We start from the raw sequence: 12,527 nt of genomic DNA, 5'->3' as shown, positions 1-12,527 counted from the left end.
CACTCAGTGATAAGAGAGAAGTTCACCGCAGTGGTATTACAATGGACTGAATAGTCTAAGTGATCCTGAAATATCGGGCTGTCACTATATCTAACCTAACCTACATCTAAGCAGATATATCTAGATATGATGAGATAGAATTAAATATAAAGTGAAACCTGTCAAACTTGAACATTCACACCTCAGCGAACGTATATGCGTTTCAGAGTGTCCAAGTTCGAGAGATTTTACTGTAAAATTTTATTCTTAAGAAATTGGATATTTTGGATATTTTTCCAGTTACAAATTTCTCTACAATTATTTTTCTTAGCATACTTTCAGGCAGTAAATTTTTCCGCTAGAATCCATTGTGGTGCGAAAAAGAAAACGTTTTCTAAAATATGGTTTGGGACTCAAACATATTAAAAATAAATACTTCTTGTTGTATTGTGTTTTTTTTGTTCCTCTTAACTTTAATTAATCAACATCATATTCTTCAGAAATTGAGCATAGATTAGGATATTTAGGATTTTTCCCAGTTACACATTTCTCACCAGGAGTTGTGCAATCTGTGTAGACTGGCTCACCAATTTTATTGGTAAAAGCAAAATTACAGGCCATTAGGAAAGCCGTAAAGGACTCTCCAGTGGGAGTATATGTCGATGCAGCACATCCTACTCTGATATTACGATCTGTCACCATGGCGGTAAAATGAGCAATAACCCTGAAAGTGAAAAGTAACTCATCATTATTAATTATGATTCCATGGTTTTGGATATTCGGAGAAACTTACGCTCCCGTATCGTGATCAGGATATTTTTGTATGTAATCCATTTTACTGTGATTCACCTCGTCGTACCACAGTTCTAAAGCACTTTTAAGCAAGGCGGGATAATCCGGTTCATTGGTGTAGGTTTTCCAAGCTAAATTTTGACCAGACGTTGGATAGGCTTTTGTATTGTGACATGCTTCTTGTTTCATTTCACATTGGCGTACATTTAATTCAGCCAATTTGGCCAGTTCATGATCCCATTGCATTGTGGCCATGTGACAAGCGGGCTTATGCATATGATTTCCACCTCCAGCAATGAAATTTCTCTTTTCATTAAATTCATTCACAATTAATTCCTTTAAATACTTATCGAGTTTGACCAGAGCAGCATCTTCGGGGCATGATTCACTGAATTTCTATAAGATATGAGGAGGGCACATAGGTAAATTTTAAATGATAGAGGTATAAAAAATTCATAGTAAATGAAATGAGAAAATTCCAAAAACAACGTTTTTGGTGAGTTTCAGTGTACAACTTATATTTTATAGTATGTTTATGTTCAATATGATTTTTTTGAAATATCGCCGTCTACATGGACCGAGATATTGCACAAAGGAATCTCGATCACTTCGTTCTTAATTATGTATAGCTCCATAAACCTAGAGAAGGAATATGAACTCCTCAAACGAGTTTCATGAGCAAAATATTATTTTTGGAAGGTGAACATGGAATATGTTTGACGCAAACGTGTTATTTTTTCGAAAATTATGTATCTGATTTCGGTAACCATGTATATGTTTTCCGAAGAAGACAACATAATTACGTATAGCCCCATAAACCCAGAGAAGGAATATGAACCCCCCAAACGAGTTATTTTTGGAAGGTGAACATGGAATATGTTTGACGCAAACGTGTTATTTTCTCGAAAATTATGGATCTGAATTCGGTAACCATGTATATGTTTTCCGAAGAAGACAACACAATTACGTATAGCCCCATAAACCCAGAGAGGGAATATGAATCCCCCAAACGAGTTTCAAGAGCAAAATATTATTTTTGGAAGGTGAACATGGGATATGTTTGACGCAAACGTGTTATTTTCTCGAAAATTGTGTATCTGATTTCGGCGGCCATGTATATGTTTTCCGAAGAAGACAACATGGTGAAGGGTACATATTCTCGGACTTTTTCTACCACTCTCTCTCCCTTTGTATGCATTTATGGTATAATTTTAACTTAGAAAATATCTAAGATGCCAGATGGAATCGAACTTAGACCTCTTGTTTTGTAAACCAACACCCTATACCCTACTACACGGTATGGAACAATGATGTAATTTTGCAATATATATTCATTTTATTTATATTTATCATATACACCTTAAAAAATCTCCTCTGTAACATATACTCCCAAACATACTCTGCTTCAAGCATATATATTTTTAAAATTTGTTCAAATAAAAAACTGTTTGCAATCATATTAAGTTTACTCTAATCATATCTTTTTTAAGGCCCCAAATAATTAATTCCTGTCTGTTTTATAAATATGCGCTTCGCTCATGTGCCAGACACATACCAAGGAAATGAATGTAAGCACAATTATTCACAACAAAATATGTCTCTCTAGTAGAGATCCATTGCTCTCATTTGATACTCTCACTGCACGGAAGAAAAATACTGTTTTTCATATGTTTGGGTGTAAAAATTATATGTTTGGAATTCAAATTTTTTAAAACAATATTTTTAAGTGCAATCATATAATGTTCATAAATTAGCATAACATGTTTGGGTTATATATGTTAGTATGGTAGAACATATTATGTTTGGGACATAAAATGTTTGTAAATATAATATGCTTAGATGCAAACATATATTAATTTGGAAATTATTTATAAACATATATGTGTTTAGAAAGAGCTGCAAGTAAAATAATGAAAGTAACAAATTGGCGCCTTAAAAATATATCCACACAAAGAAAATTTCATTAAAATTTTTTACTACCAGTGTATGCCCTAACATAATATGTTTGAACAATACAAACAATATTTTGTTTGGACCAATCCTGAAAATATATATGCTTGAAACAAAATGTGTATATGTTACAGAAGCGATTTTTTTTAGGGTGTGTGTTATGTTGAAGTCTTTCGTTATCCGTCGCAATCTTTAGATTTTTCCTCTATTCTCTCCCGCTCTCTTTGACGTTGCAATGTTTATACGAAATTTCTAAATTAATTATATTATATTTAAGAAAATGTATATGACCCAAACATATATGCTCTAAGATATTAACGTATATAACCCAAACATATTATACTAGTTTATGAATACTATACGGTTACACTTAAAAATAATGTGCTAAAAATTTGAGTTCCAAGCGTATAATTTTTACACCGAAACATATGAAAAACAGTCTTTTTCGTCCGTGTACTAATATTTTCTGAACTACTTTTCACTTCCATATCGATGACAGCAAAAAATTTTTTCAAGACAAAAACTTAAAAAATAATTAAAATTTGTGATTACCGAAGGATTCCAGAAAATTCATTAAGAATAAAAAAACCAAACAAAAGAAATTTAAAATGGACAAAATTCGACCATGAAATCAACGATATAATGTGTTTCGTAGTCGGCAATTGGTAATCGATAATTTGTTAATACTGAGAGTAGTACGATTTTGATTGCTGGTATTGCTAAAAGGAATGGCGTCGGGCAGGGAGCCACCGTGGTGGAATGGTTAGCATGCTAGCCTTGCACACATAGGATCATGGGTTCAAGACCAGTTTCGGCCAAATACCAAACACTTTTTCAGCGGTGGGGTATCCTACTCAATAATGCTCGTGACATTTCTGAGTATTTCAAAGCTTCTCTAAGTGGTTTTACTACAATGTGGAACGCCGTGCGGACGACGGTTGCTACAGGTGGTAGAATTCTACCAAAAATGGTAGATTTTTTACTGCTTGGTAGATTGGTAAAATTTTTAGTGGTTTGGTAGATTTTGCAATTCATAAATAGAAATAAAATTTTTACAAAATCTTCTATAGAAATAAAATTTTGTCAAAATTTTCTATAGCAATAAAATTTTGTCATTTTCTATAGAAATAAAATTTGGACAAAATTTTCTATAGAAATAAAGTTTTGGACAATTCTTCTATTGAAATAAAACTTTGCAAAATATGATTTTTTTGTTTGGTAGTCTTTTTTTTTGGTAAAATTGGCAACCGTGGGTCGGACTTGGCAATAAAAAATAGGTCCGCTGTCATTGAGCTAAGTGATAAGAGAGAATTTCTCCAGTGTGGTATCACAATGTATTGAATAGTGTAAGTGAGCCTGAAATATCGGGCTGCTACTATTCCTCATCTACCCTAAGGTAGTAAGTTTTTGTTTACCAATAATGCTGGAGGAATCGCTAGTAGTTACCCAGATTTTTGTGGGTATATAAGTTACTTTAGTTTTCTACCTGTTTATATCGAGGAGTCCATATATACCCAGAAAAAATAGTTTTTGTCTTCAATCACGAAATTAATTGATTCAATTAGTTTTTAATTGAAATGCCTTCAATCGCAGAAATGATAGTATTATTCACCAAAGTCAATTAAAACATTAATTGTTCCATTTAAAAAATTTGTTGCACCAATTAAATTTTTATACCATAGGATGGGGGTATGTATATTAACTTTGTCATTCTGTTTGTAACGCATCGAAATATTGCTTAAGACCCCATAAAGTATATATATTCTGGGTCGTGGTGAAATTCTGAGTCGATATGAGCATGTCCGTCCGTCCGTCCGTCTGTTGAAATCACGCTAACTTCCGAACGAAACAAGCTATCGACTTGAAATTTGGCACAAGTAGTTTTATTAATGTAGGTTAGGTTAGGTTAGGTTATGTGGCAGCCCGATGTATCAGGCTCACTTAGACTATTCAGTCCATTGTGATACCACAGTGGTGAACTTCTCTCTTATCACTAAGTGCTGCCCGATTCCATGTTAAGCTCAATGACAAGGGACCTCCTTTTTATAGCCGAGTCCGAACGGCGTTACACATTGCAGTGCAACCACTTAGAGAAGCTTTGTAACCCTCAGAAATGTCACCAGCATTACTGAGGTGGGATAATCCACCGCTGAAAAACTTTTTGGTGTTCGGTCGTAGCAGGAATCGAACCCACGACCTTGTGTATGCAAGGCGGGCATGCTAACCATTGCACCACGGTGGCTCCCTTTTTTTTATTAATGTAGGTCGGATGGTATTGCAAAGGGGCCATATCGGTCGACTTTTACGTATAGCCCCCATATAAACGGACCCCCAAATTTGGCTTGCGAATCCTCTAAGAGAAGCAAATTTCATCCGATCCGGTTGAAATTTGGTACATGGTGTTAGTATATGGTCTCTAACAACCATGCACAAATTGGTCTACATCGGTCCATAATTATATATAGCCCCCATATAAACCGATCCCCTGATTTGGCTTGCGGAGCCTGTAAGAGAAGCAAATTTCATCCAATCCGGCTGAAATTTGGTACATGATGTCAGCATATGATCTCTAACAACCATACAAAAATTGGTCTACATCGGTTCAAAATTATATATAGCCCCCATATAAACCGATCTCCCGATTTGGTTTGCGGAGCCTCTAAGAGAAGCATCATCGGATCGGGCAGAAATTTGGTACATGGTGTAAGTATATTGTCTCAAACAACTATGCAAACATTGGTCGAAATTGGTCCATAATTATATATAGCCCCCATATAAACCGATCCCCCGATTTGGCTTGCGGAGCCTCTAAGAGAAGCAAATTTCATCCGATCCGGCTGAAATTTGGTACATGGTGTTGGTATATGGTCTCTAAAGACCATGCAAAAATTGGTCCACAGCGGTCAGTAGCCCTCATATAAACCGATCCCCCGATTTGGTTTGCGGAGCCTCTAAGAGAAGCAAATTTCATCCGTTCCGGCTGAAATTTGGTACATGGTGTTAGTATATGGTCTCTTATGACCATGCAAAAATTGGTCCACATCGGTCCATAATTATATATAGCCCCCATATAAACCAGATTTGACCTCCGGAGCCTCTTGGAAGACCAAAATTCATCTGATTCAGTTGAAATTTGGTACGTGGTGTTAATATACGGCCTCAAACACCCATACAAAAATTGGTCGAAATCAGTCTATAATTATATACAGCCCCTATATAAACCAATCCCTAGATTTGACCTCCGGAGCCCCTTGGAAGAGCAAAATCCATCCGATTCGGTTGAAATTTGGTACGTGATGTTAGTATATGGTATCCAACAACCATGCAGGAATTGGTTCATATCAGTCCATAATTATATAGTCCCCATATAAACCGATCCCCAGATTTGACCTCCGGTGCCCATGAAGTTAAGTCGGGAGATCGTTCATATGGTGGCTATACGAAAATATGGACCGATACTCACCGTTTTCGGCACACCTCTTTATGGTCCTAGGTTAGGTTAGGTTATGTGGCAGCCCGATGTATCAGGCTCACTTAGACTATTCAGTCCATTGTGATACCACAGTGGTGAACTTCTCTCTTATCACTGAGTGCTGCCCGATTCCATGTTAAGCTCAATGACAAGGGACCTCCTTTTTATAGCCGAGTCCGAACGGCGTTTCACATTCCAGTGAAACCACTTAGAGAAGCTTTGAAACCCTCAGAAATGTCACCAGCATTACTGAGGTGGGATAATCCACCGCTGAAAATTTTTTGGTGTTCGGTCGTAGCAGGAATCGAACCCACGACCTTGTGTATGCAAGGCGGGCATGCTAACCATTGCACCACGGTGGCTCCCTTATGGTCCTAAAATACCTCTAGATTTCCAATTTCAGGCAAATTGGATAAAAACTACGGTTTCTACAAGCCGAAGACCCCAAATCGGCAGGTCGGTTTATATGGGGACCATACCAAAACATGGATCGATGCTCACCATTTTTGGTACACCTCTTTATGGTTCTAAAATACCTCTAGATTTCTAATTTCAGGTAAATTGAATAAAAAACTGTGGATTCTGGAAGCCCAAGAAGTAAAATCGGGAGAAATTCTAAGACGATATGATTCTAAGACGGTCTATATGGGGGCTATACCAAAACATGAGCCGATACTCACAATTTTTGACACACCTCTTTATGGTTCGAAGATACCTCTAGATTTCTAATTTCCAAAACATGGGCCGATACTCACAATTTTTGGCACACCTCTTTATGATCCGAAAATACCTCTAGATTTCTAATTTCGAGCAATTTGGATAAAAACTACGGTTTCTACACCGAAAGAATTTTCTTCGTAAAAAGAACGAAAAATTTCGTTAAAAGTACGAAATTTGTCATTGTTTTACAACCAAAGAAACTTTTCATTAAAAGTACGAAATATTTCGTACTTTTTACGAAGAAAAGTTCTTCCAAAATTTTCGTAGTTTGTAAGAAAAAAATTCGTACTTTTTATGAAGAATCTTCGTACTTTTTATGAAAAATCTTCGTACTTTTTATGAAACAATTTCGTTCTTTTTATGAAAATGTTGCGTACTTTTTATGAAAAATTTTCGTAGTTTTTATGAAAAATGTTCGTACTTTTTATGAAAAAATTTCGTACTTTTTTCTGAAAAATGTTCGAACTTTTAGAAAAAAAATTATAGTCGGAAGTGCATTTGGTTGTAGTTGCAAGTGTGAAAAATGACATCACAACTTTACATCTTAAGTTTTTGAATAATTTTGAGTTTTATTGCTTCACTTTTATTCATAGCGCGCTATCACCCAAATGAGAAGTAGCATAGACTTGCATAAAAAAATAGAATAAAGGAATACACTCAAGCACATTATAAAAGACAATTTAATGCCGCGAAGCAAATTTTACAACTTCAATGAAACTTCTTCGTTATTTCAAAGAAAATGTTTCGTACTTTTTATGAAGAAATTTTAACGAAGAATGTTTCGTAAAATATTCGTAAAAACTTCTTCACAAAATTCATGAAATGTGAAGAAAGTTTCGTTAAAAGTACGAACTTTTTACGAAGAAAAGTTAATGTAGAATGTTTCGTAGAAGTTTCGTATATTCGTAAAATGTTCTTCGTAAAATTTACGAAAATGAATGAAAATTTCGTTATTTTAATGAAGAATTCAGGAAGAATAGTTAATGAAGAATTCTTCGTAAAATTAACGAAAAGAATTCTTTCGGTGTATAAGCCCAAGAAGTAAAATCGGGAGATCGGTCTATTTGGGGGCTATACCAAAACATGGATCGATACTCACAATTTTTGGCACACCTCTTTATGGTTCCAAGATACCTCTAGATTTCCAATTTCAGGCAAATTGGATGAAAACTAAGGTTTCTATAAGCCCAAGACCCCAAATCGGGAGGTCGGTTTATATGGGGACTATACCAAAACATGAACCGATACTCAGCATTTTCGGCACACCTCTTTATGGTCCTAAAATACCTCTAGATTTACAATTTCAGGCAAATTGGATGAAAACTACGGTTTCTATAAGCCCAAGACCCCAAATCGGGAGGTCGGTTTATATGGGAGCTATATCAAAACCTGGACCGATATAGCCCATCTTCGAATTTGACCTGCCTGCAGACAAAAAATTTCAGCACGATTGCTTCATTATTGAAGACTGTAGCGTGATTACAAGAGTACAGACTGACATACAGACGGACATGGTTATATCGTCTTAGAATTTCTCTCTGATCAAGAATATATATGCTTTATATAGTCGGAAATCGATATTTCGATGTGTTGAAAACGGAATGACAAACTTAATAATAATAAACCAAAAATGAACAATTCTGATTTATTTTAATGCCTAAAGATATATTTTTTTAAAAACAAATTCCTTTCTCCTATAGTTGACGACTTTGCATTACGAGTATATGAATTGCTCTCCGCTTATTTTGTAGAAAATAATTATACCCTTCACCACTACTGTGGTACAGGGTATAATAAGTTTGTGCATTTGTATGTAACGCCAAGAAATAGTGGTCATAGACCCATCTTTTAGTATACCGATCGGCTTAGAATTAACTTCTGAGTCGATTTAGCGATGTCCGTCTGTCTGTCTGTCTGTCCGTCTGTCTGTATATGTAATTTTGTGCACAAAGTACAGCCCGCAATTTAAGTCCGATCGTCCTCAAATTTGGCATAGGGCCGTTTCTTGGGACAGAGACAATAGCTATTGGTTTTGGAAAAAATCGGTTCAGATTTAGATATATATATATATAGCTCCCATATATATCTTTCGTCCGATTTAGACTCATATGACCACAGAGGCCAAAGTTTATTACCGATCTTCGTGAAATTTTGCACAGGGGGTAGAATTGACATTCTACCAATGCTTGGTAAATTTGATTGAAATCGGTTCAAATTTAGATATAGCTCCCATATATATCTTTCGTCCGATTTGAACTTATATGACCACAAAAGCCAGAGTTTTGCCGTGATTTGCTTCAAATTTTGCACAAGGGGTACGTTTAATAGTATCGTTAAGTGTGTCAAATTTTGTTAAAATCGGTTCAGATTTAGATATAGCTCCTATATATATCTTTCGTCCGATTTGGACTTATATGGCCTCAAAAGCCAGAGGGTTGCCCTGACTTGCTTCAAATTTTGCGCAAGGAGTACGTTTAATAGTATCGTTAAGTGTGTCAAATTCGGTTCAGATTTGGATATAGCTCACATATATATCTTTCGCCCGATTTGGACTTATATGGTCTCAAAAGCCAGAGTTTTGCCCTGACTTACTTCAAATTTTGCACAAGCGGTACTTTTAACGATACTATTGTATGTGCCAAATATGGTCAAAATCGATTCAGATTTAGATATAGCTCCCATATATATCTTTCGTCCGATTTGAACTTATATGGCCACAAAAGCCAGAGTTTTGCCGTGATTTGCTTCAAATTTCGCGCAAGGAGTGCGTTTAGTAGTATCGGTAATTGTGCCAAATTTGGTTGAAATCGGTTCAGATTTAGATATGGCTCCCATATATATCTTCCGTCGTATTTGCACTGATATGACCAGGGAGCCAAAAGTTATACTCCCATTTACGTGAAATTTCGCATAGATAGCAGAATTATTATTCTAACTATACATGTCAAATTTAGTCAAAATCAGATTATATATAGCTCCCATATATACGTACACCAGAGTTGGGGAAATATGGTAGACTGTTACACATTTTAGACCCATTTTCAATGGAAGTTTCCTCCAATTAACTGGTTAGCGTTAGCCGATTTAAATTTTAATTCTAAAGATTTTGTAGAAGTAAAAAAATTGTCTCCTTTATATAGCTTCCAGCAAATGTGAAGTAGTTGAGATGTAACACAAATTTTGGCCTACATAGGGGTGAAGGGTATAATATAGTCGGCCCCGCCCGACTTTAGACTTTACTTACTTGTTTTTTCCATGCAATCAACACCGGGAAGTTAGCATCAAATTTAGAACGTTAGGTTAAAGTGGCAACCCGATTTTTTCAGGCTCAATCATACTACTCAGTTCATTGTGATCAATTTTACAATAATTTTTCGTCGGTGAAAAATCTTGGGCCTTACGGTTTTTTACATTCCAGCATCCACGGAGTCTGGACGGCTATAATTAGTTATTGCACGAAATCCGATAGTATCGATACCATCGAATGTTTTTATTGAAACTATCGAAAATATCGAATGGTACGACTATCGATATCGATAGTCGTACCATCGATATCGATAGTCGTACCATATATATATATATATACATATATATATATATATATATATATATATATATATATATATATATATATATATATATATATATATATATATATATATATATATATATATATATATATATATATATATATATATATATATATATATAATATATATATATATATATATATATATATATATATAATATATATATATATATATATATATATATATATATATATATATATATATATATATATATATATATATATATATATATATATATATATATATATATATATAGCACCCATATAAACCGATCACCAGATTTGACCTCCGGAGCCTCTTGGAAGACCAAAATTCATCTGATTCGCTTGAAATTTGGTACGTGGTGGTAGTATATGATATTTAACAGTCATGCCAAAAGTGATTCATATCAGTCCATAATCATATATAGGCCCCATATAAACCGATCCCGAGATTTGGTTTTGGAGCCTCTTGGAGGAGCAAATTTCATCCGAGTCGGTTGAAATTTGTTACATTGTGCTAGTATATGGCCGTTAACAACCATGCCTAACTAGGTCCATATCGTCTATAGGTCTATAGTTATATATAGCCCTCAGATAAATCGATCCCCAATCACACAAAAATTAGTCCATAACAAGTTCATAATTGTATATAGCCCCATATAAGCGACCCCCATGTTTCAATTCTGGCCCTCTACCACGTATGGACTAACTCACAATTTAGAAAACGAAGAAGTTTTAATATAGCTAAACCCAAGTAATTCGATTGTGGATGACAGTATTTCGTAGAAGTTTCTACGCAATCCATGGTGGAGGGTACATAAGATTCAGCCTGGCCGAACTTACGGCCGTACATACTTGTTTTAGTTAGTCTTTATGAAATTGTTTTTACATCCTGGAAAAGAATAAACGTTATCACGAATAGTATATACTGTTCTTTCAAATAAACTTCCTTACAGCGAAAAGCAAACGAGAAACGATCTTTGTCTAAAATTTCGTTTGGTATGAAAGAATTGTTTTTTTGCGTGTAGTGAAATGTAAAATGTATCAAACATTACAGAGTGTACATCCCGAGAAGGAATATGATCACCTCAAATATATTTTAAGATCATAATGTTATTTTTGGATGGGGAATATGTAGCACATTCGTTGCAGACATGCTATTTTCCCGTAAATTATGTATCAGTTTTTTGCAAGCATGTTATGTACGGTGAGAACACAAAATTTTGGGGCAAAAATATTCCATGTTCCTCCTTCGAAAACAATATTTTGAAATATGTTTGAGGTAATCGAGTTTCTTCTCTGCTTGTAATTGCAAATGTCTGATTCGTTTCGTAGTTAAAAACTGACTGCTGAAATACTATGTCGAGAAGTGATTAAACTCTTGACTATTACTCCTTGTGATAGACTTAAATACTAGCATAAAATTATGGCAAAATAAATAGACGTTGTTTTTTTTTTGTATTCCACTTACCCCATTGTGACGACAACCAATATGTGTACCCACTGGGCAAAGTTTTTTATCACAATAATCCTCTGTGTTGACCAATGCAATGACGAACGTCACTAACAAAAACCCCGCTAATGTTTTCATGGCTGCTTGTATTGTAGGTTGAAACTGAAATACAACTGTGAAATAAAGCCATTGTGGAAAATAATTCATTTGAACATGCTAAACCACATTGGACTTCTTGACGACATATTGCGTACACATATAAATTTTGTGTTATTTCAGCTGTCTCAAAGATGTTAGGAAATTACGTTTTGTATTGATATCCTATATAATAGAGTTCTACTAGATAATGACTGATCAACATTTAGGTGCTGTATATTATTCACTATGAACATAGATTACCATGGAGACAATCTGATTCATACATTCAATATAACCAAAATACAAAGACAAGGTTGTATAATTAAAGCACAGGATTCTCATCATATAGATTTTTTAAAAGTATTAACAATAAAGAAAATAACTAAGCTAATTTATTTTTAAATAAACGCAACTGATTTTCATTAGAAAGCTCTCATTGCATTCGAGCCATA

At 34.7% G+C, this 12,527-nt stretch overlaps 1 protein-coding gene across 1 annotated transcript; it reads right to left on the bottom strand.

The window, feature by feature from the left end:
- Positions 1–432: 432 nt before the first annotated feature.
- On the bottom strand, positions 433–12,108 carry LOC142228908 (antigen 5 like allergen Cul n 1-like). Its single transcript, XM_075299438.1, has 3 exons — positions 11,956–12,108; positions 773–1,167; positions 433–703 (listed from the first exon to the last, which is right to left on the bottom strand). Exons 1-3 carry the CDS (start codon positions 12,073–12,075, stop codon positions 457–459), a joined length of 762 nt encoding a protein of 253 aa, XP_075155553.1. The 5' UTR covers positions 12,076–12,108; the 3' UTR covers positions 433–456.
- Between the last annotated feature and the right edge of the window lie 419 nt (positions 12,109–12,527).

The sequence above is a fragment of the Haematobia irritans genome, chromosome 3 (assembly GCF_050003625.1).
Source record: "Haematobia irritans isolate KBUSLIRL chromosome 3, ASM5000362v1, whole genome shotgun sequence".
NCBI classification, from domain to species: domain Eukaryota; kingdom Metazoa; phylum Arthropoda; class Insecta; order Diptera; family Muscidae; genus Haematobia; species Haematobia irritans.
Note: the sequence above shows the minus strand (reverse complement) of the source record. Positions and strands in the feature narration are given on the sequence as shown.

Coding starts and splice junctions, on each gene's coding strand:
- LOC142228908 (XM_075299438.1), bottom strand. CDS start 12,075: ATGAAAACATTAGCGGGGTTTTTGTTAGTGACGTTCGTCATTGCATTG. Junction 1,168..11,955: donor TTGGTTGTCGTCACAATGGG/GTAAGTGGAATA, acceptor CATATCTTATAG/AAATTCAGTGAATCATGCCC. Junction 704..772: donor CCTGATCACGATACGGGAGC/GTAAGTTTCTCC, acceptor TTTCACTTTCAG/GGTTATTGCTCATTTTACCG.